The sequence below is a fragment of the Carassius gibelio genome, chromosome A4 (genome assembly GCF_023724105.1).
Source record: "Carassius gibelio isolate Cgi1373 ecotype wild population from Czech Republic chromosome A4, carGib1.2-hapl.c, whole genome shotgun sequence".
NCBI lineage: Eukaryota > Metazoa > Chordata > Actinopteri > Cypriniformes > Cyprinidae > Carassius > Carassius gibelio.
The window spans coordinates 6,549,118-6,574,143 of record NC_068374.1 but is presented as its reverse complement, the minus strand read 5'-3'; the positions used below and the strand labels follow the sequence as shown (position 1 = coordinate 6,574,143).

Genomic DNA, 25,026 nt, shown 5'->3' with positions numbered 1-25,026 from the left:
ATTGGCACATATCCCAGTTCCTCGATTGCACCATGTACTTGTTTATCAGTTCTTAACAGAAACATGGAGGTAGTTCAGCCTTGCATATAAAACTATGATTATGTTACGCGGTATAAGAAGAATTTTACATGTTAAGGGAAACAAACATAAAATAAACAAAATGCAAGCACAATACAAGCAGAGGAAATCAGATTATGCAACAAACTATTGTGTATAATGTACAATTGTTTCTACAATCGAGGTTGTAAGTGCAACAGATGTTGATAAAATCACAGATACACATCGTCACTCACACACACTCACACACACTGATCTTAATGTCTATATGAGGATTTATTACAAATTTATTCTGACATGTTATTTCCGTGACCTTATTCAGCTACAGTATTAATGTCATGAAGAGACTCTATAACATCTTACTGTCACTGATTTATCATGCAGCTCAAAGCATTATGGGTAGAATCTCTCGTCAGTCTCTGATTCATCGACACAGTTTCACTGATCCATAATAAACCCTAAACCCAGGATAGAGCGGCTGAGTGAATGTGGTCTGGACTGAGTGGATGAGGCTCATAGTGTCAGAGACGCTGTAGAAGGACAGAGTTCCTGCTCTGGGATCTACAAACACTCCTATTCTCCAGCTGATGGGCTCTATAGGGACATTAGTCCCTATATTATTGTGTAGAAATGAACATGTGAAGGAAGAGAAGATCAAACTCCAAGACTGATCATTTAATCCAAACACACACTCTTTACTCCGTCCCTTCCTGCTGATGCTCTTATATGACACTGATATTAACACACCATTATCTCCACTCCACTCAGTCTCCCAGTAACAGCGTCCACACACACTCTCTCTACACAACACCTGACACACATCATCAAATCTGTCTGGATGATCAGGATACGGCTGTTCATCCTCAGTGTAAGTAACCACACTGTTGCTCTCAGACAGAGAGAGGTTTTTATTAACTATGTTTGGATCCAGAGTGAACTGATGAGAATCTAATGGGGGGGAAACACATAAGAATCAGGATTTATGAGTATGTCTGATCTTTTTATGGGGTGGGGCTTGTTTTTTTGTGACTTACACTGTAGGAAGTCATTCCTGGTCTTGGGAACAATATTGGTAAATGTGACTGTGGAAATCAACAGACAAATGATCCTGCATTCATTCCGAAGACATTTATAATATAATGTTCTACCATGATATTAAATGATGGTGGATTCATTTCTAAGAGCATATGAATCTCTGGTTCTTTACCTCTGTCTGAGATCCTTATGATGTCCTCTTTGCAGAAATCCTTCAGTTTGTCTAGCAGCTGATGGACAATTTCTCGCAGGACATCGAAAGAGAAGAGAGAAATGAAGGGGTTGTCTTTCATGTCTGTGGATTCAGGAAGTTCTGAGGGAGACTGGAAAATCGACAGTAAACAAACAAAAGCTAATCACATACGCAGTTCAGCCAATGACCTTCACTACTGTCAGATTTGTTTGACTCTGAATAATCTTTAGTGATACACCCTATCAAGCAGTTTCACAGCAGCAGCTAAATTATTTTCATATCATATTAGACCAATAATTCTAGTATTTTCCACTTACATTATATGTCAAATTGTTTGGATGATATAAGATTAAATAAGAATATAAATGTCCATCTAAAGGCACAGGTATACTTCTGTTTTCATGTTCAGTGCACTGTTGTGTCTGCACAGCTTTCAGTTGATTTGTGGATAGGTGCTAGTGGATTTTTTTCACCTCATGGCTGCACTGTTGTACACACTTGGGTGCATGGATGTTAGCGGACACTCCTAATAATAAAAATTGCATTACTTGGACAGTGTGTGGACTGTCTTAGAATGCAGACGGCCAAAGTATTGTTTGGGCTTAACCTGTTAACCAGCACCCCTCATTATGGGACTCACCGCTGAAAATGACATACCTAACCTAAAATTGTAATAGATATGGACTTCAGTGTGCTACACACACAAGATCCTTAGGGCTTTACTGTCCACCATCTGGACTTGATAATGCTCAAAAAGATTAAAGTAATAGATGCTGAAGTGCCTTGAAAATTTTATTAACACTGAATTTCTTTTTATTTCATATAAAAATACATGACAAAAAATTAACCAAATGTATTGAAGGGTTATATTTTACTCATTAAACATACCACTGCATAATTTGTAAATGATAAAACAATAGACAGAATCTTAGACATCGTATAAGTGATTTAAGCACTAGAAAAATACAATGAATAATGAGTAATGATAAGAACTAATATAAGAAGGGGGGTCACGTGATGCAGGCGATGAGGAAAGACATGCTCTAGTGAGCTCCTCTGACTAGCTATATTATTAATCAAGAATCCTATATTAATCTCCCTAGTTGGTGGATTTTCAAGCCCATTAAGGAATTGGACAGGAAATATTGTTTATGGCAGAACACAATTTGCGCCGAAAAGGACGTAAAACATGACCAATTAACAACACTCCCGAAGCTAATGATCCTGACACGTTATCCAATATGGCCGAAGAGGTGGAAGGCGAAATATCTTTACAGACTCTGTGGAAGGAGATCAAAACCAGTAAAGAGGAAACTAGCAAACAAATGGACAGGATGACCAATGATATTCAGGCTAAATTGACCCGCATCGAAACCTCTATGTCAACTTCAACTTTAACAAATGGTCGAGGTTGAAACTAGAGTAAGCGCCACAGAAGATGACCTCAGAGATACTCGTTCGACAGTTACTCGCTTGGAGAAGGACGTCATCTACCTTAAAGATCAAGGGCAAAACCTGGATAACAGAAGTAGGAGATTGAATATTCGGATTGTAAACTTGCCTGAAAAATCCGAGGGAAGCGATATGGTTTAGTTTCTGTCATCATCCCGGAGATCCTTGGCGTCGAGAACTTTCCTCCAACAATTGAGAGGGCCCACAGAACGGGAAATACTTTGTCGTATAGGGCGACCCCAAGGATAATTGTGGCAAAACTCCTGAACTTCAGAGATCAGCAGAAAATCCTTCAACACGTGTGCGAGAGAAAGGTGGTTTTCTTCGACAACCGGCACATCCACTTTTTTCCTGATTTCAGCGTGGAGCTCCAGAATGCTGGCAAAGCTTACACGGAGGTGAAGCGAATGTTGATAGATCGGGAAATTGAATACTCCTTTGTATATCTTTCCAAGCTTCTGATTATGTACATGGGTAAAACAAAGTTTTTCTCCACTCCACTTGAGGTTAAGAACTTTATTGATTCTATTGAGGCCTCTATTACGGATTGAGAACTGATAAGAGAGTCAACTCCAAGGCTTTCACACAAAGGATATCCTGTGAGTTAAGACTATAATGTTTTCATGAAAGACTGTAAACTTATTTCTTTTTATATACGTGACCAAAGGTTATAACAATAAATATTTTCTATTGTTGCCAGATTACAATTTAGCCACTGGTGAAAGTTCCTCTAATGTACATTATACTAGTAATACTATTTGAATTGTTCCGCTAGTTCGCAATATAGTCTAATACTTGATTTATTAGCTTCACCATTTGTTCAATGTCTGCACCTAATTACAATGTTAATAGAACATATGACTATCTGACCAATATAATTTAATTTGGTTTTTATTTATTTATTTAGTTCTAAAATAGGGAGTTTTATCTTGCCATGTAGGATACTAGCTATTTGTATAAGGCTATGGCTATTATTATTTCTGTAGTGGAGATTTTTCAGTTATTTTTAAGATCATGATAACTGGCTAAGATAACTTGTGTATCATGGAATGTCAGGGGTATAAATAATCCGGTAAAAAGAAAGAAAATACTCTCATATTTGAAAAGGGTTAACACGGATATAGCTTTTATTCAGGAGATCCATCTTACGGATCAGGAACATAGAAAACTCAAGAGAGAATGGGTTGGTCAGGTCTATTACTCATTTTCTTCCAGTGGTCGAAGGGTAGCAATATTAATCTACAAAAAAACTACAATTTAACAATCAGTTCATACAGTAAGTAGACAGCCTAAAGGCCCAACGCAAAGACAAATGCATCACAGCACGTTTTTCGCAAATAGACGTCAGTTTCGCCTTGCTGATGTGTTACATTTGACGGCTTCATTTAAGGAAAATGCAAGAAAAGCACTATAATTAAAATATTTAATATACTTAATATGCAATATTCACAGATGAAAGTTTGGTACTTATGAAGTTATGTGCATTTCTTAGAATGAATTCAAGCAGGATAAATGTCAAGCCTGTGCCTGAGCCTGTGCTTATATTTTCTCTAAGCTACATGGTATTAAACCATATTTTAGATTTGACACATTTAAAAAGTGTGCAGTAATATTTATATTATATGAATTATGCATTATATTATTCAAAAGAAATTGTGGTTTACTTTGCATCTGAGAATTAAAAGTGGTATCCTATTTTAGGGGGGTTGGCTTCATGGATTAATATGCAATGTCAATATTTTCATATCTTATGCGTATATTTTAATTTATATTTTAAAATTCCTTTAATAGAACAACATGCATTTTTGTTATTCGTTACCTGTCCTTTATTTGGACAGATAATTTCTTGGGAAAAAGACATTTGTCTGTAAACTGATTAAGAAATTGTTACATGTTTAAACGTGAAGCGCTGTATAATTTCGTTCACATTAATTATGCCTAATTAGCCTAAAACAAGAAACTAATAAATTAAACCTTCATGATTTAGCTAAATCTTTGAAACTCTAAAGAATGGACGGATTAATAAACCGTCCTCACGATTAAACTCAAGTTCTCTCATTATAATCAACAAATTGCACACAATGTAAAAAAGAGCTTCATTAACTGACAACATAAGTGATTTTAAAGGGAGCCTTCTTTACTTGCTTTTAGTGCTGGGCGATAACATATGGCCTAAAAAGAAAATCAGATTTATGATTTAAATCGATTTTAAAATCAATATTCAAATGACAAAGAAATTTTTCAAAACAAGTTTTAATATAGTTATAAACTTATAACTGAGACAAGATGATAAAAAAACTGTAATGTTATTACCTTAATGCTGGAAAGAACTTTTTTTATTTTATTATTATTTTTTATTATATATTACTTTTTATTATTATTTATTTTTTGTGATTATTAGCTCATCAGCTGTGCAAATTTTGTTTGTGAGGAAAATAACTACATTTTTGTCAGTTATTTTATCTAAACGGATCAATTAATTTCTTCAAGATTTCAAAATCAAATAGCCTACTGATAATATAGTAGCACTGTAAGATCACATTTGTTTGAATGCATTATTGCTAAAGCGATTGCGTGTGAATGTGCTTTATCTGTTTAAATCATTCTTTAACCAGAAAATAATCAGTAAAAGAAACAGACAAACTCACATAGCCTTTAACATCCCGCTCGACTATTGCAGTCATTATAACCTGATCAAGCCATAGGTAATATGTTTAACATGAATTCTTGCTGAATATGCAGTTATATTACGGGCTGTTGGCATGAATTGTACTCATGATGGAGGCTCCAGTCAGAATCACACCGCTCCGCTCATCCTTTGCTCGGCGCCGTGTCTCTGTCAGACTCACGGTGGAGGGTTGAGCCACTCTGAACTAGGGGAGCCTGAGTGGTGCGTCAGTGGATGTTAAAAAGAAAACCGATTTTCATTCAAACAAACCGATGTAAATTACAAATTCGAGTTAATTCATAAAATCGATTTATCACCCAGCCCTACTTGCTTTCATGTTCTTTAATAAAAAAAAAAAAAAAATGCAGCTGCATTTAAATGCAGGTGTGTAAAATATGTGCAAGATTTGCACTGCACGTGTGATGGTAGTTGTGCAGCTTTTATTATTATTTTATCTTCATTACAAATCTTTTTTGGTTTCATTTTGGATAATTGCATGTAAAAATAATTTACGTTCTAATGCAAAATGTGAATTAATATTCATATGCAAGTATTTGTGCAAAAATTATTAATTCACATTAATGACAGGGCGCATTAATATTCAACATTCAACAATCTGTGAATGTTGCATTTCTCTGTCGGAGAGAGCCAGCACTGTGAATTTCATCTTGCAGCAGACAAGAAAACATTTGTTTATTAATAAATATTGAATTGTCTAATTTTTCACAATTATTAGGCTACTTCTGCATGTACTTTGTGGTGAACTTAATGCATGTGCTTGAGCGTGGAATATATTAAGATTTGATTATGTAAATTTAATATAAACCTCTGATTAGTTGAATATAACAAACGAACTACTAGAACTAGAAAAATCTTACGTGGGGACAGACCATTTTTTAGTCTATAACCAAAACAACAGTCCTACATAAACCTGTTCAGCAAGTGAAAGCCTCATAAGACACTGTCCATATGAAAGAGCAAGAGATTCACACCTTTATCTCGACCCCCATAAGTCATACATAACTACCCCCAAAAACCCAACCCCCTCCAGCTGAACAGAATTCGGTCTGTGTTTTGGCTCCGAGTAATGGCGTGTTACTCGGCTGAAACATGCCTGCACTCAGCAGTATTACTCTTTTCTCGCAGCCCATATTATTATTTTCACAAGACCATAATGATAATAACAAATCATCAATTAATAATGAATCATTATTTTACGAAAATCGTTATTTGTTATCGTGGATGTTTGCGGAAGGCTTTAAGACCAAGCGGAATCCTCTGTTCCCGCCTCACAGCACTAAATCAGATTGAGGTGAATACAAATTATTGATCATGAGACCAACATTGAGCTAATGCTGTTAAATAGAGAGAGAGAGAGAGGGAGAGGGAGAGAGAGAGAGAGAGAGAGAACCAGTCTAGGGCTATTCTTAAACTTGGAGCTCATTATGTTAAAAGTACAAATCCAAACACCAGAAGTGCATTTTATGAACAATGAAATGTTATGAAAAGTATGCATTTTATTTATTCACATGCAGTATGGCTGTTGGTATTTAGCAGTTTAAACCTATTTTTAAACTTGAATTCAAATACTATTCAACTAACTTTAAAATCTCAAGGAGTTTATAAATGAAAAAGGATAAAATGTCACAGTGCATGGTAAATAGCCTAAATGAACTTGTGTTAATAATATAATTAGAACTAACAATATAATTAGATTTTTTTACATGAAAAACTCCTGTATAAAATGGGACAGCAACTTTTATATCAAACATTTTTAAATCGTCCACAGCTGAGCATTTCGGGAGGCGGATCTGCTCCAGAGCGCGTGAAGTGAATGCGATGAATGAAGTCACTTTCAGATACAATGAAAAAAACAAACAAAAAAATAGCCTAGATTAGGCCCATGCAGGTTCTGCTCTGAAGTATAGAATACTTATAATTACTGTTAACCCAGAGTAACAAATTTTAACGGATTAATCGCCTTTTTTCATTTGCTGCATGTTTTCTTTATTTCTTTATTTATTTTTAAACATGCTAAAAAATTAATTACGTTTGTGAGAGAAAAAAAAAATATCTGAGTCGTGTATAGGTTTCATTTTAACGGATTAATCACCTATTTTCGTTTGCTGCATTTTTTTTTATATAATTAATGTATAAATTGCATTTTATTACATTTAGAAATAATAACGGCTGGCCTAATAATGTTATCATGTACAAACAAGATATATTTAGTTCCCTTCACTTTACAACAAATCCTTTAAATTTAACAAATATATCAGAACAAAACAAGAATTACAAATATAGAATTCTAATGGATAAATATAATTGCAGTATATAATAATATAGGCTTAGATATAAACAAACAAAATAATAATAATAATTTAAAGCTAACCATAAGGTAAGGTTGGGCTTTCTCATTCTCTCACTCTGTCATGATTCTGCCCTCGTGTCCTTGATTTTTCTCTAGTCTTGAGGCAGGCTCATGACAGGCCCGTGTTTTGTGTGCAAGCACATGGCCTTGTCTTTGGGCCATGTGCTTGTGTTGTCTCGTTTCCTTGTCCCGCCCCTTTGTTATCCTAGTTTAGTCATTATTGCTTTACCTGTCACCTGTTATGTCTTCATTAGTCTCCCTATTTCTATCCCCTTGTGTTCACTGTCTAGTGCGGTACATTGTTACACCTTGACTTAATGTTGTGAGACCTGTCGATAGTTTTTCCTGTTGTGTGAATACCAGATCGAAGAATCTCTTGTTTTATTGTTTTTCCCAGTCATAGTTTTGTTAAGTTATTTGCCTTTTCCCCCAGTCGTTGTTTTCCCCCTCGTGGGTTTTGTTTTCCCTTTTTGTCACAAATAAACCCTGTGTAGTGCATTCTGTCTGCACCTGAGTTCATCCTCGCACCCTCCACGTGACAGAATGAACCGCCCAACAGGATGCCCTCCGAACATCAGCGACAATTGGAGTTCCGTAGGCAATGCTGGTTGTCATCCCCCACTGACAAGAGGAGTGTCACCCTCCCAATCTCGTCCCAGGGTGAGTGGATCCTGCAGAACTATGCCCGGCTATGGGAGAGTTTCTCCCAGGAGGAGCCGCAGGTTTCCCCCTCGAGACCCCCACCTTCTGCCAAGCTGCCAGTGATCTCTGAGGGTCGTCTCCTGGCCGTTGCAACACTGGGGGATCAGGCTCATCCCTCCCCGAATCCCGAGGTACCTCCCACAGCAATCAGTCTTCGCAAGAAGTGAGGGAGACTGCTCTCGTGGGAATCTGCCTCTGAGTCCTCTGCATCAGAGTCAACCCTGCTTGAGACTGAACTTCCCCAACCAGTCACAGACCCGGCTATTGTCTCTGCACCACGACCAAGGAGAAGGAGGAGGAAGAAGGGTTCTTTCGGTCCTCCGTCCCTGTCTCCCCCTGAGTCCGCAATGCCCCTCCAACCCGCCGCAGCAGTGAGCGCTGACCCCGAGCCAGCAGCAGTGAGCGCTGTCCCCGAGCCAGCAGCAGTGAGCTCCTTTCCAGAGCCAGTTTCTGTCCACGCCGGTGCAGAGATGAGTGTGGATTCGGATGGAGGCTCTGATTCCGGGTCTGTTGATGCGAGCCCCGGACCATTTCCCACTTCACAGTTGCCTGCTGCACCCCCGTCACGGTCCAACCCTGCACTGTTTCTCCCAGGATCACTTCCCACTCTACACCACCCAGACCTGCCTGGACCCCTCGTCGTCAGCCTTCGTCCCGTTTACCTACTGTACTCTGATACTGCTGGTAGATATGTAACTGTTGAATGTGAGTTGAATTGGGAACATTTAACCTTGGTAAATGTCTATGGTCCAAACCATGATGATCCCGTCTTTTTTAGCAAATTACTATTACGGTTAGCTACTATTGAGGGGCATTTTTTGTGATGATTTTAATCTAGTTTTAGACCCTTCCATGGATCAATCATCAAAAAACCCTGTTAAATCAAAAGCAGCAACCATTCTGATTCAAGGGATGAATGATTTGGGGTTGTATGATGTATGGTGCAATCTCTATCCAGACCAAGTTGACTACTCATTTTATTCAAATGTATATAATGTCTACTCAAGAATAGATTTCTTCTCAGCATCTCAGTCATTAGCCTACCAAGTAAAAGACTGTACTCATCTTTCTGCATCCATTTCTGATCACAACCCCTTTAAGCTTACATGGGAACCAACAATGGCATTACCTTACTCCAAAAATTGAGATTTAAAATGTATACGCTGAAAGACCCAGATTTTATCAAATTCATGACTACTCATATTCAGATATTTCTTGAAGTAAATACTAATTCAGCCTGACATTCAACTATATGGGAGGCACTTAAAGCTTTCATGTGAGGACATATTCTCTCATATGGGGCTTATAAACAGAAATAAAGGAGAGATGCTTTAAATGATATAGAAAAATAAATAAGATGATTGGAATTAAAACATTCTTTGACCAATAATGATAAATCTTTATCACAACTTAATAAAAAACGGGTCTTATATAATAATCTGTGCACTCAGAAGGCAGAATCTATTATGCAAGAACAAAATATCATTATTACGAATTTGGAAATAAGACTAGCAGATTACTAGCTTGGCAAATTAAAAAAGAAGAATCAGAGCGATATATTCACTCAGTATTATTAGATAATGGTAGATACATAAAAGAAATTTATATTTTATTCAAGGATTATTATGAAACTTTATATAAAACTGACCATAGTCAAGGAAATGCTGATGCTAACAAATGTATAAAGAAAATACAACTACCAAAAATTTATGATGAAGATAACAACCTATTGAACTCTGATATAACTGAGAATGAAGTACTAAAAGCTATTAATGCTTTAGGAAATAACAAGGCTCCTGGACCAGATGGTTTCCCAATCAAATATTTTAAGTCGTTCTCAAATATATTATTAACTCCCTTAACAAACATGATTAAAGAATCACTTGAGAGAGGCTCACTTCCACACTCCCTTGAATTTGCCACAATAACTTTACTCCCTAAGCAAGTGAAAGACAGGCAAAAATTTGGGTCTATAGACTGCTAAGTCTACTCAATGTTGACTATAAAGTGCTAACTAAATTGCTTGCTCTAAGACTAGAAACTGTTATACTCAAATTAATACATCCAGATCAGACAGAATTTGTTAAGAATAGACAAGGCTCTGATAATATCAGAAGACTATTACATATTATCAATATTGCACAAAAGCAGAAATTATCAATGTTTATTCTGTCTATCTACGCTGAAAAGGCTTTTGACAGAATCGAGCCCACTTTTCTTTTCGCTACGCTAGAAGCCACATGAGCTTCGGGTCTAAATTTATTGATCATTTAAAAACTATCTTTAATTCCCCTAAAGCACAGACATGTACCAATGGCATTATATCAGACATCTTTACACCACCTAGAGGCTGTAGACAAGGATGCCCTATATCGCCATTATTATTTGCGCTGGCTGTTGAACCTCTCGCTATTTATGGAATTACATTTAGTTAAATAATAATGAACATAACTTTATTAATCTGAAAGTAACTTTTTCAGAAACTATCAAACATATGCCATTTCAAAAGAAAAAAAAACACAATGAAAATGAAAAAAATTAACTCAGTCGCAAAAATGTAATAGGCTCTTCAAATATGCTTCATTTTTGTTAATGTTTTTCAAAGATTCGTTTTCGCTAATCGTGGATTCTGAATGCATTGCCACAGACTTCGCTTTTGCTTTGCAGTTTTTCATTTGGAGTTTTGACAAACTTCTCATGGGGGCGGGGTTAACAGTGATCTACTCTGATTGGATAGTGAGCTTTTGATGGACAGGAGCTCTCTGACCGGGAAGTACAGACGCCACTCAGTGGCACGCGGCGCGCATACTGAAAGCTCTCGTGGTGATTAAATCTGGTCTCTACCGAAATGTTTTTACAGACAAAGTGAAAGAAATGTATTTTAAGCTCATACACAGGTTCTACCCTGTAAAGAAGTTTATACAAAGATTTAAATCTGACATTGATCTTACACGCTCTTTTTATTTGAGTTCTGAAGAAATGGTACACTTATTTTGGTCATGTCACTTCACTCAGAAACTTTGGGATGATATTGGTGTGTTTGTCAAGTGTACGATTTTGCCAGACTTCTCAGTACATATGAAAAACATTATATTTGGGTATTATGACCCCACAAACGAAAATATCAGTTTTGCTATTAATTTAAAAATTTTCCTAAACAAATTTCACATTCACAAATGCAGTTTCTCCAACTGTAAACCTGTCTTCTCTGTTTTTCTAAAAGAAATGGAAAACTATTTGAATGTAATCTCAGTATCTAATAAGAAAGGACCTTGTGTGTCATGTGTGATTTTGTTTAGATTTTGTCATTTTAGTTCTATTTTAATTTATTGAATTTTTTATGGTTGATATTATGTGATGTATGTTTATACTTTTGTTTCGTATGTTTTTGTTCTCTGCATTATTAAAAAAAGAAAAAGAAAAAAAAAGCTCTTGCGGTGATTTGTATGCAACTGTCATGCCCTGTATTACTAAACATGTAAATAATATTTGACCCTCGATCGTCTCAGTCTGTAAAGATGAGCTCTCAGTAGAGACACGGAGCGGCATCATCCCCCTCCTCCTCTTGTTCTTCAAGGCAGCTTGAAGTAAGCTTGTGTTACTGAAGTAACCAATAACATCGATACAAGTTTTTCATGTTAGTGTGCAACAGTTGTAGCGGGTAATTATTGTCATTCAGTAACACAAGCTTACTTCAAGCTGCCTTGAAGGACAAGAGCTCATCTTTACAGACTGAGACGATCGAAGGTCAAATATTATTTACATATTTAGTAATTCAAATCACCGCGAGAGCTTTCCAATATGCACGCCACTCTCTGGCGCCACTGACTGAGTGACGTCTGTACTTGCCGGTCAGAGAGCACCTGTCCATCAAAAGCTCACTATCCAAGTATATCACTATTAACCCCGCCCCCACGAGAAGTTTGTGTCAAAACTCCAAACGAAAAACTGCGAAGCAAAAGCGTAATCTGTGGCAATGAATTCAGAATCCATGATCAGCGAAAATAAATCTTTGAAAAACATTTACAAAAATGAAGCATATTTGAAGAGCCTGTTACATTTGTGCAACTGTGTTAATTTTTTCATTTTCATTGTTTTTTTTCTTTTGTAATGCCATATTTTTGATAGTTTCTGAAAAAGTTGCATTCAGTTTTAATAAAGTTTCCTTCATTTTTATTGAAGCAAATGTAATTCCATAGCTATTGCGATAAGATCCAATAGTGTAATAAAGGGTATTAAAATTGGAACCAATGAACACAAATTATCCCTATATGCTGATGATTTTTTAATATACCTGACCAATCCACAATTCTCTATTCCCCCTTTACTACACGTATTTAAGGAATACAGTGACATATCTGTTTATAAATTAAATTATAACAAGAGTGAAGCTTTCCCTATTAATATAAGAGATTAGTTAAAATATATAGAAACCATTGACACTGTGTGCTAATGGGTTTAAATATTTAGGTATTCATATTGATCTAACCCATGATGACATATTTAAAAAAAAAATGTCCACACTTATGGAGAGAGTGAAAAATTACATGCAAAAATTGAAAGATTTACCCTTATCATTAATTCAATGTTATAAAAATGAACATTCTACCTAAATGTCTATATAAATTTCAATGTCTCCCCTTGAACAGTCCCAAATCTTACTTTAAGGAACTAAATAGAGTGATTTCTGGATTTCTGTGGAAAGGCAAAATCCCTAGAGTAAAACTTCTGAAACTCCAGGCACCGTATAAGAAAGGTGGTCTGAATCTTCCCAATTTCAGACATGATTATTTAACTTCACAGTTTCAGCCTATATGAATCTGGTTACATCCTGACAAAGTTGATAGTAGCTGGACAGGAATAGAACAGTGGTAGATGAGCTTTATTCCCCTAAAAGTTATTCCTTTTCTGGGGTCAAAAAGTGGTTTATCTACTTTTACTAAAAATCTATTAATACGGCATACATTTTCTGCATGGTTAGAATCGCTTAAGTTGCATGGTTGATAATTCTTTAAAAGCATTGGTGAATAATGGTATAAAGACATTGAAGGACTTGTATGACAATGATTCTTTAATGAGCTTTGAATTACTATCCAAGACATACAAAATTCCAAAACACAGCTTCTTTAAATACCGTAAAACTTCAAAAAAGTCCCAAATAGATGCCTGTCTCTTTTAAACGCCTGGTGTGACGACAGGTTTGGGTAAATAAAGGCCGGTCTCAAATAGAGGCCTGGTCTGTTTTTTTTAGTAGTGGGTTGTATTTGATCTTCTCAAACCCGTCAGATCGTCGGTTCTATGTTTTGATTAGATTTCACGTGACAGACACAACAACAGTTCATGAACGACTCACTATGGCAACATAATAAAGAGGTTAACGAACTTTCTTTTAGTCTTCAGTTTTTCTTAATTCTCTCAATACCTATATGGAGACAAAAATAAATATGATTTGACATTTTAAGCTGACAGTTTTCAAATTTGCTGAACAAAATTCAGGAGAAGCAGCGACATTTCTCGGTTGATACAAAGAGAGCTGGATACGGAGCGGCTGAAAAACTCCTTAAGGTATGCTTGCGCGGGCGCGTGTGTGTTCGAGGGAGAAAGAGGAGGTAATATATTTCATTAACTTCGGGGTGTTAACCTTAGGTATGTGGCCTGACAGTAGCTTCTGATGGAAGTGAGGATCACCTTATCCATTGTTTCAAAGAGGGAGAGCCGTGCGTATCTGGGCGAGAGCTGTGTTTAGTGCAAGCAAGGCAGGCAGAGTTAGCGGAGGCTGGAGAGGGAGAAGTGGAGGAGAGCGACGTGGAGGAGGAATTCGCCAATGAACTTGTAATTGAGGATCGCGGGGATGATGATAGTGATGAATAGAGTAATTTTCTATCACATGATTGCAGTTGTTTTACAGGGTAGCTTTCATTCTTTCTTGTTGATATGTTTTGGGCAACAAGTTCATATGCTCGATGGATTTTAGCGGTAATATTGTTCTGACCCTTGCTGTCACATCGAGCTGTCACATTATGCTGCCAATAATATAAGACATTTCTTACAATAAATTATTTGTTAAACACATTCGTTTAGGGATAAGTTAACTTGTATTGTTCCTCCCATCGCGGTCACATAGTTTCGTTTTTTATGATTATTATTTTTTTGTAAGCTGCCAATAGCCAAAGACATTTCTTACATTAAATGATTTGTTAAACACATTCAAATTAATTATAAATAAAACGTAATATAATGTGGTAACCTCCTACTGTCATGCTTGAACATCTCAACACTAAATTAAAGGCCTGTCTCTTATAGACGCCTGTCTCAAATACAAGAGGCATTTTTCTGTAGGGTACAGCACAATAACAAATCATTTTAAGCCATTTGACAATGTAAACTTGAAGCAGAGATGGGAAATAGATCTTAACTGTAAATATGACCTGGATGAATGGTAATATGTTATGGAAAGGTGTAAAACATCTGAAGACAATTTACTTCACATGCTTTGGAATTGTCCTGTACTGAATGACTTTTGGGAATATATAATTGATAACACTTCAAAGATTATAGGCACCCCTATTAGTAAAAATCCTAGAATTTGGATATTAGGGAATATTGATTTATTAGACTCCTCTCACCATAAAAATAATTTTTCCCTATTAGCAGGAACTGCCGGAAAAAAATGTATATTAGTTAACTGGAAGTCGATTCACCCCCCATCCAGACAACAATGGATCAATGAACTCCTTTCATACTGCACCCCTGAGAAAATCCTTTTCAATATTAGGAAATCTCAGAGGACTTTTGAGGGCTCCTTTTCTGGGGCTCCTTTTTTGAGCATTAACCTTCTCTTACTGCAAATTGCCTTTTTGTATTTTTTTGGGGGGGTGCTTTGTTTTCTGTTTTGTATAAGTAAAAAGGAAGTTTGTAATATTCTGTGTGTGTGTGTGTGTGTGTGTGTATATATATATATATATATATATATATATATATATATATATATATATATATATATATGTAAGTCATGCATTATAAAGGAAAATAAAACAATAAAAAATAACTAATACAATAAGAATGAACTATGTATGGCAATTACAGTACATTCTGAGATTGCTAGAAATACAGCACACTCATAGAGACTCAAACAGTTGGTAATCACATATTGATGGCCTTAAATCAGATTGTAATCATACAGATGCACCATATATTTAATAATCACACTCTATTCATATAGACCACATTCACACTGATAGCTGTCTATCACATGGTGATTATCAGCCATAGAGATGGTAATCATGCAGATACAGCCACATTTCCAATAAAAAACACACACACACATATGAAAAATGTTAAAGAAGAAAAAAAGAAAGAATTATTTGTGCAAAATGCCAATTGCTAAGTTACACCTCCATAAGATGACGTGCATCACGAGCCATCATGAGAGAGTGCCAGAATTCAAATATACAATATTCCGCGTATCTTCGACTTTTTTTAGTGCATGGACTAATTCTGCTTGTGACACTGTATGCTACAAAACCATGCTGTTTTTTTACTATCAAGACGCAGTAATTTTTGAGCTTAGGTTATTCCATAATGGATGCAAACAATACTGTCCCCGAAGAAATAAGACATAAACAAAGGAATTATCATCCATTTTACAATGTTATTGCTTGGTTGGACTAAAAAGGCGGCTCACCTCACTCCTGTAGTTTGTCTCATCTTTTTTGCTAATGAGACCCCACCACAGTCGTGTCATCTGCAAACTTAATGAAGAGGTTGGAGCTGTGTGATGGTGTGCAGTCATGGGTCAGCAGAGGGAAGAGGAAGGGGCTCAGCACACATCCTTGGGGGGCTCCAGTGTTCAGTGTGATGGTGCTGGATGTGTTGCTGCCGACCTGTGCTGCCTGAGGTCTTCCAGTCAGAAAGTCCAACAGCCAGTTGCACAGCGAAGTGTTGAGCCCCAGCTGACTCAGCTTGTAGATGAGCTGTTGAGGGATGATTGTGTTGAATGCTGAACTGAAGTCTATGAACAACATTCTGACATATGAGTCCTTTTTGTCCAGATGGGTGAGTGCTGAGTGGACAACAGTGGAGATGGCATCATCGGTCGACCGGTTGGACCTATATGCAAACTAAAAGGGGTCCAAAGGAGGGGGGGAGGGCAGACTTGATGTGGTGCATGACTAGCCGTTCAAAGCACTTCATGAGGATGGGGGTAAGTGCAACAGGACGGTAGTCATTGAAGCAGGATGGAGATGGCTTCTTCGGGACAGGGTTGATAGTGGTAGTTTTGAAACATGTGGGAACAACAGTCTGACTCAGTGAGATGTTGAAAATGTCTGTGAAGACATCAGTGAGTTCTGCTGCACAGTCTTTCAGTACACGCCCAGGGATGTTGTCAGGATTGATCCTGCTGAAGGATCTCCTCACACTGTCTGAGGCCAGCGTCATCACCTGGTCGCCGGGAGGAGCCATGAAGGTGTTTAGCTCATTGTCACAGGTCCGTGGTGGGGGCTTGTAGTCTGTAATGGTCTTGATTTGCAACGATAATAGAATCAACATAAGAAAGACTTTCTCCGCCGTCAGTCTTAACAGTACAGTCTTTACGAAACAATTTATAGTTTTCTATGGATAGGAAAAGAATCAGGAATACTAGGAGTTAACCATGATTCTGAGATTGCCATCACATGTGCCTTCGATTGCGCAAGCATGATTTTAAATTAGTCTATTTTAGGTACAAGGCTTATATATTTACGTGACAGATTTTAAAGCCTCTGGTGCTATCAAGTTGATTTAGGTTAATTGGGCTTTTGTAGTGTATTTTCGTCTTCCATGGATCTGAGGAATCACACTATCTCAGGATTTTGTTTCCATAAGAAAGATTTTATTTTCAAGAGAAAATAAAACCGAGAAAGCTCTGCAGAACAGTCTGACGAGTCTGTGTCGGTTCTCTATTTTATACATTGCTTCTGAAGGCGTGCCCATGTTCAATACATTTCATACATATGGTTCTGTTTATTAACTCTTTTACCTTTTATGGCTGTGTCTCCAGCTTGCTTTTAGGATGTACAATTTATTTTAAGTGAAACGAGGAAGCCTAATCATATATTTTGTCTTATGTCAAAACAGGACATCCAACTTTACTATATGCTGTATTTTGGTAATGTCTGCACCAAGGAGGTCTCATCATATATTTTATGTCCAAATAGAGTGTGCAGATGCACCATATACTATACCCCTGCACTCTCTGCACATTCCATTCTCACGCATTCTACATACAGTCAAATGCATGATTATAACAGTAGAATAACTTGATACATAAATGGCTAGATTCACATTGATTATGCCTGATTAGTTTACATATTGACCAATAAAAATCTTCCACACTTTTTCTTGGATTAAAATATTTTGTGCTTTAATTGCCTTTTGAAACGTCTTTTGCTTCTCCGATAATCAAAACAGAGTTGGAAAAAATGCGGAACAGGAGTCGGAGCTGGAATTCTGAAATAATAGGGTAAATAATTTTGAGTTATAGGTAAGAACATACACGGATGTTGCAATACACCAATATAAAGTTTGATGCAGTTTGCATGTGCATAAAGTCCCCATAAATGCAATATACCTAAACTTATCAAGAAAATATCTGAATCAGGTCCAGGATTAAGCTCAACATTTCCAATAAATATGAGGATAATAATTAAGAGTATTGATGTTTTTAAAACACCTTTAGACTTATTTTCATCAGAGTCTTTTGATTTAACATCAGTTACCCATCCGGTGCAAAATAATACTTTGAGTGAAAAAAAAAAACTTCTGATGAAAATTTGGTCGGCCGGAATGTTTGAGTACAAACCCCCAAACTGTGGAAAACTCTGCCGACGGCTGGGTAGGAGGAAGCCGAATGCACTCATGCAGTGCAACCTGATCGGAAGCAGGGGCAGGGATTCTGACAGCATGCAGGCCAACCATAAAAGCAATAACAGGGTTTCCGCGGGGCCATAAATAGTAATAAATTTAACAATAAGAATTTAAGTCATAAAGTCATAAAAACGTCCGGATTTTCCATACAAGGTCATAAAAAAACATTTAGCCACGTCTTAAATTGATATGCTAGTCTATTCATTTGTTCTTCCATCAAAATGCGCTCGCAGCGGCAATGGCATTCATTTGTTTCGCCTGTTGTAGTTCTGTATGAGGAATCTGGGTGGTTCTGAGCTCAAACCTGTCGCTATCAATCGGTATCAAGCATCCAGACACAAGACGCGGAAAAAAGCTGAACTGAGTAGCTGGTTACTCGAGCGCTGTGTTCGGTGCGGAGAGAGAGCCGCGTATCACGGACAGTCCATCCTGCACATGAATCAACAAATAAGAGCCCAATTCAGTACCATGGTGTTCAGGTGTCCAGGGCTCACGTAGAGAAAGGCGTCTCAAAACGCTTGTACACCGAATTTGCTTCCTTTTGCTCTTGTGCCGACAAATACATACAAAATATGTGAAGATACCCGCCTTGGAAAGTATGCTCGAAATTTTTTTTTTTTTTTCAGTTATTTGTCAGTTATTAAGTGACCGCGCCTAATTTAGCTACTAACTGCTGTAATGTTAATCCAAGAAAATGAAAGAAAATCACTCACTGCTCTTGACTGCATTACTTTGTAGTTTTAACAATAATTTATGCACAGTCAAACCAAAAATTATCCAGACTCCAGATATAATTTTTTATATACATATTTTACTAGTAGGTACAGGACACATTTATGTAAGTGAGTATAAGCAAACTGTGACATATTATATCCAAAGATTCTTCATACAGTGAACTACTAGTGAAATAGATAGATATAAATGTTTTATCTATCTATCTATTAAATATGGACCAAAAATTATTCAGCACCTTATAAAGAACCATGCATTGCTTATCTGTTTTTTTTCTGAATTGCTAATGAAACTTTTCACACCTCAGTCTGAACAAAATGAAGCATTGGTTGGTAATTGGTCAACAAAGTATTGATAGTTGTGTAAATATTGTCATAATAACAGTTGTCTGTAGTTTTGGTTGATTGTAATCCATTACGTGCAATATATCAAAGTTATGACATTATCGAGATTAATTTGTTCTGACAGAGTTTAACTCTAAATTCTTGTTATATTTTATAACCATTTTAGAAGCAATAGCAAATAAACTGTAATAATGTGAGAAATGTTCAAGGTGTCTGAATAAATTTTGGTTTGATTGTATATTAAATTTTTACATTGAAGACTATCCAGTGCTATTTTACATTTAATTATTCGGTTTCTGTACCTGGACACCTACAAACTTGAAAAAAACTTAAACATTGTGTAAATAGCAAAGATAAATAAAAATGACAGAACATACAAATTAAACAATTTCAAACAGGGCTCACTGGTACAACCTTCACCGGGGCCCCGCTGACCCCAGCTACGGCTCTGACTGTGGGTGTTCAATACTGTGACCAAACACCAACAATAATAAAAAAAATACTTTTTAAAGGAATTTTGATGACTGAAGTTATTTATCGTAATTCGTGTAGCTCATAAATTCAAATCCTAATAGTCATAAAAAGGCCTTAAAAAGTCTTAAAATTGACTGATTAAACCCTGCAGAAACCCTGAATAAGCACACAGAAAAAAAAACAACCGAGATAGTAAGAGATAATCCAGACTTTGGTAAAGTATGCGTTGATGTGCATGAAGATATTAAGGATCTTGGACTAGTCTTTTGTTTGTTTGTTGTCCATATAAAATGGCTGTGGTGGATAGCCACGAGACATAGTTGGAGCCAATAAAATATCCATATCACAGCAATCTTGACAAATTTCAGACCTGCAGATGCCCAAATTGTCCCGTATTTAATGTTTGTTTGCTGTAACAAGTCACAGCCCTTTGCACCTGATGTTGTTGCTGCTGCCATGTTGGTAATCTAACATGTTGGTCAGGTTGGGATGTAACTGCAATGCTCTTCTGACTTCAAATTATTCAGAATGCAGCAGCACATCTGATTTTCAAGTCACACCTCTCTTGATCTCCCTGCACTGGATACCGGTTGCAGCTTGCATCAAGTCAATAATATTTGCTTATATAACAGCCACAGCCTTCTACTTCCACTGACTCTTATGAATCTACATCCCTTCCAGAAGCCTGAGATCTGTAAATGAGCAAGGCCTCGTGGTTCCATCACAGAGAGGCACAAAATCACTTTCCAGAACATTTTTGCTCATCGTTCTTGACTGGTGAAATGATCTTCCCAACTGTAATGCTGAATCTCTGACTATTTCAAGTGATGAGAAAAACTCATATCTTTTGTCAACATTTTGACTGCATCCTAATTTAATAAAAAGAACATTCACTTTCATTTTCTTTAATTCACTCCTGTCTAGCTTGTAGTAATCTGATCAATTTCTGACACTTTTAGTTATTGTCACACCCCTGGACTGTCTTTGTTGTGTTTTCCCTCCCCAGTTTCTCCCCTGTCTAATTAGTCTTTCTGTTCACCTGTGTTCCTCACAATTCCCTTGTTATCTGGTGTATTTAAGCCCCATTCTATGTTTGTTAGGTCTACTAGTTGTGTATGTGTATTCCTTTCCTCCCAAGTGTGGATTTACCCTGTGTGTTGGATTAAAAATCAACACTGATACAACTACATATGTATACATGTATACATTATTTTATAAATTATGTAAGTATTTTATTGTCTACTAAATACCAAAAATTACAGTTTTGTCTCTCTAACTCAATGTATTTCAATTGCCTGCTATGAACTTCCTGGAACTAAATGAGGTCTACATGAATCACGTGAGGATCGAGCATTTGGGACTTTGGTTGACGCAACTCTCTCTTTCTATGGCTCTGGGCAGACTGGCACTTGCGCATTTTGGAAAAAAAGGGAGAAAATATGACCTAATAACTGCGAACATCACATTTTGTGTAAAATTGACTTTTCAATACTGACCAGAAACAATACTGATTTCGGCTAAAATTATTATTCTTTTTTTTTAATGCTGTTTATTGCGCGTTGGAACCAAACTGTATTGGTCGACTTTTCATTCCTTCACTGCATAAGATTATTTAGAGTTTAGATCCACCAATGGATTCTAATCAGTGCTGGCCTATAACTGGAAAACATTTTTGAGTCGGAGCAGAGGAAAAGATACATGTCTAGTGTCATTGGTGTAAACATGCAGATTTATAACTATGTAGACAATATTATTTTGCAAGTAATTACAAGATTATTCTCGTCTTGGCTGGATCTTTGGTGTAAACTCGCGAATGCCCCCCTTTCAAAAATCTTGTGGCTAATGCCCCCTAGAGAAACACTATTCTAGAAGAAAGAAATCTTTGTTACCTGCAGGAACTGGATGTGATCCTGTGTTTGTGAAAGCTGTTCCAGCTCAGCGCCTCTCCTCCTAAGATCATTGATCTCCTGCTCCAGTCGCTCGAGTTGTCCTTCAGCTTGGCTCACTGCAGTCTTTTCCTGATCTCTGATCCACTGTGTCACCTCAGAGCATCTTCTCTCAATGGAGCGAATGAGCTCAGTAAAGATCCTCTCACTGTCCTCCACTGCTGTCTGTGCAGAGCACTGTTAGACACACCAGATAATCACCCATTGAGCTTCATTGGGACTGAAAGAGAAGAGTCCTAACTTAGACTGAGAAAAACGTCTCTTATTCTCCAAGCTCACCTTCTGAGACTCCACAGCTTTTCTCAGCTGCTGAAGATCTTTCTCTCTCTGCTGGATTCTCTGTTGGAACTCCCTCTGCAACTGGTGCTGGAGGACAAATTAATGATACTACATGTCACATCTCAGCAGGCACATGCAAACCTTCAACATGGAAATTTGGTTGAAATAAGGTCAGTTGATGTTTTAACATTGAAATTACATGGATACAACGTTTAAAGCTAAACGGTTGAAAAACAGCAGGCACATGACCAACCTTCAATGTTGAAATATGGTTGAAATAATGACAGTTGTTGTTTTAACATTGAAACAACTTTGAAAAATGTTTAGTGCTAAATGGTTGAAAAGGTTTACAAAAACACTTGTAAATCAACATTTTTTTTAAAAATAAGATCTGTATGTTGAAACAACTTAATGTCTTCAACAGCATACAAAATAAATGTCTGCTTTTTAAATTATTTATATGAAATTGTTTAAGATCATTATTATTATTTTAATAGCATTTTACAATATTTTAATAATGATACCTATTCTAAAATCTAAAGTTATATGTTGAATATGATCATCATTAACAACAATAAAACTAAATACACTTCGCTGGGTTATCAGGCTGAAACAACTTCTATTGGTTGTTTTACTTTATGGCTTTTATTATGATTTGTTAATCTGGCTGTCATCCAGGAAACTGGACAATGCTGAAGGGGGCCCCCTATGGCCACACAGTCGTTTAGGTTGTGTATCTGCCCTCGTCAAACATTATCAACCACCGTAAACAAATGACCACAGTGAGACAGCGCTATCACTCACCAGTACTCGTCTGTGAGAGGGGCCCCCCAAACTAGAGGGATTCCCCCTATGCAACGACAAACACTATGAGTGCCCTAATCACTGTAATGCTGAAGTGCCATCCACCATCGTGCACCCCCCATCAGGTCCCCCACTAGCTGTCAGGGGAAGAGAAACTGTTGTTCCCACACCCAGCTTTACGCAAGCATTTAAATTTAAAAATGTCACAATGAAGCATTCATACCCTTCAGGATTTCCCAAAAGACAGAGAAAGAAAGAAGAATAGGAAAAAACACCAAAGACAAAGTGGTAAGTAAACCATTATTATCTCCAAATACAACTGTCTGACATGTTTTCACATCTCTGCGAATATCTCTGTGAAAAACTAATAGTCATACACAACTTTGTGCTGTTTGCAGAATTTAAGCTCACACATTAGACAACTTCTCGACTCTTCACTGTTGTAGCTACAGCATTCGAAAACGTCCTTTGAGCTAAATCCTCTTGATGCATGAGCCCAGATTACGATCGCATGAGATTTTTTGCCATGTATAAAGCTTTGAAACTGATAAAGTCTTACATCAGATCATCCATGAGCCAAGAAAGACTGAGAGGACTGGCACTTATATCAATAGAGCGCAACATAAGGAGGTCATTGAACATGGAAGATTTGGTAAACCTCTTAATTTTGATTGGTTATTCTTTGACAAAAAATCCTTGTTCTACAATGTTGTTAAAATAGTTTGTGTTATACACCATTTTAATACCTTTCTTTTAATTCAACATAAATTGTATAGTATACCAACTCTAATTGCAGGCTCTAATTGAACGTACAGTTATGTATTTACCCATGGTGAAAGATACGACGGTAAAACAACATTGCGTTAATAATGTTGATTCACTTTGCAAAATCAACACCTAATTCAATGTTAATCCAACATCTACAGAATGACCATAATTCACCCATGATGAAGGTAAGTCGGTGAAACAACGTCACAATATCAACGTTGATCCAATTTGCAAAAATCGAAAGGTAAATTCAACCTCGCTCCCTGACATTGTTTCAACATTGAATCAAAGTTGAAATGCCAGCTGGGATAAAACTACTGTCTGTGAACAGTCAAGTTTTTTTATTTTGTCATAAATTCTGATTTACATAACTCTAAATGATCATTAATCTAAACAGAACAGAAGCCGAAGTGAAGCTATAATTGACAGTAATTGTCTGTTTGATGGAAGTATATATTGTCAAACAATGAGTGAATAGTTCATTACATTATCTTATGATGCTTAATCAATTGCCTGTTTCACAAAAGAATGTGAAGTGCTAATAAATGTTTATTGTGCATTTTGACCAAAAGTTGACTTGCAGCTACTCTACGTTTCTACTGACGTGCAGTGTGAATACTGTAACCTGTTAATATGGGTGCAAATATAAATAGATATTAAATGGATCCAAGTATCAGCAATATTTAATCAGTGCCTAGTTTAAATACCTGTTTTTCTATCCTCTGTTCCGCAGCTGATACAGTGTCGTGGTTTTTATGTTCATCCACACACAGCACACATATGCATTTCTGGTCAGTGCGACAGAAAAGCTCAAGGAGCTTCTCATGTTTCAGACAGATCATCTCTTGCAGTCGTCCAGTGGCATCAGTCACTCTGTGTCCCTTTCCTTTAAACAAATTTTCATGTGGTTCAAGGTGATTCTGACAGTAAGAGATCCGACACACCAGACAGGACTTGACAGCTTTGTATTTTCTTCCAGTGCAGGCGTCACACTGCACATCTCCAGCTCCAGCGTCACAGTCAGCAGGAAGTTTAGTCTCCTTCAGTTTTTCCACCACTTCAGCCAAAATGGTGTATTTACCTAAAACAGGTCCTGGACTGAAGGTCTTTGTACACTGAGGGCAGCTGTAGGCTTTCTTCTGATCCTCTTGATCCCAGTGGCCTGTAATACAGCTCTTACAGAAATGGTGTCCACAGGGAAGAGCCACTGGATCATTCAGGATTAGTTCAAGATCCTTCATACACAATGGACATCTAGACTCATTCTGATCCACTGAAATTCTGGCTTCTGCCAT

The 25,026-nt window shown here is 37.0% G+C and overlaps 1 protein-coding gene across 1 annotated transcript; it reads right to left on the bottom strand.

Annotated features, from left to right (window-relative positions):
* Window positions 1-380: 380 nt before the first annotated feature.
* LOC127967875 (tripartite motif-containing protein 16-like) lies at window positions 381-25,026 on the bottom strand. Its single transcript, XM_052568636.1, has 6 exons — window positions 24,439-25,026; window positions 22,160-22,246; window positions 21,824-22,057; window positions 1,265-1,415; window positions 1,092-1,139; window positions 381-1,005 (listed from the first exon to the last, which is right to left on the bottom strand). Exons 1-6 carry the CDS (start codon window positions 25,024-25,026, stop codon window positions 482-484), a joined length of 1,632 nt encoding a protein of 543 aa, XP_052424596.1. The 3' UTR covers window positions 381-481.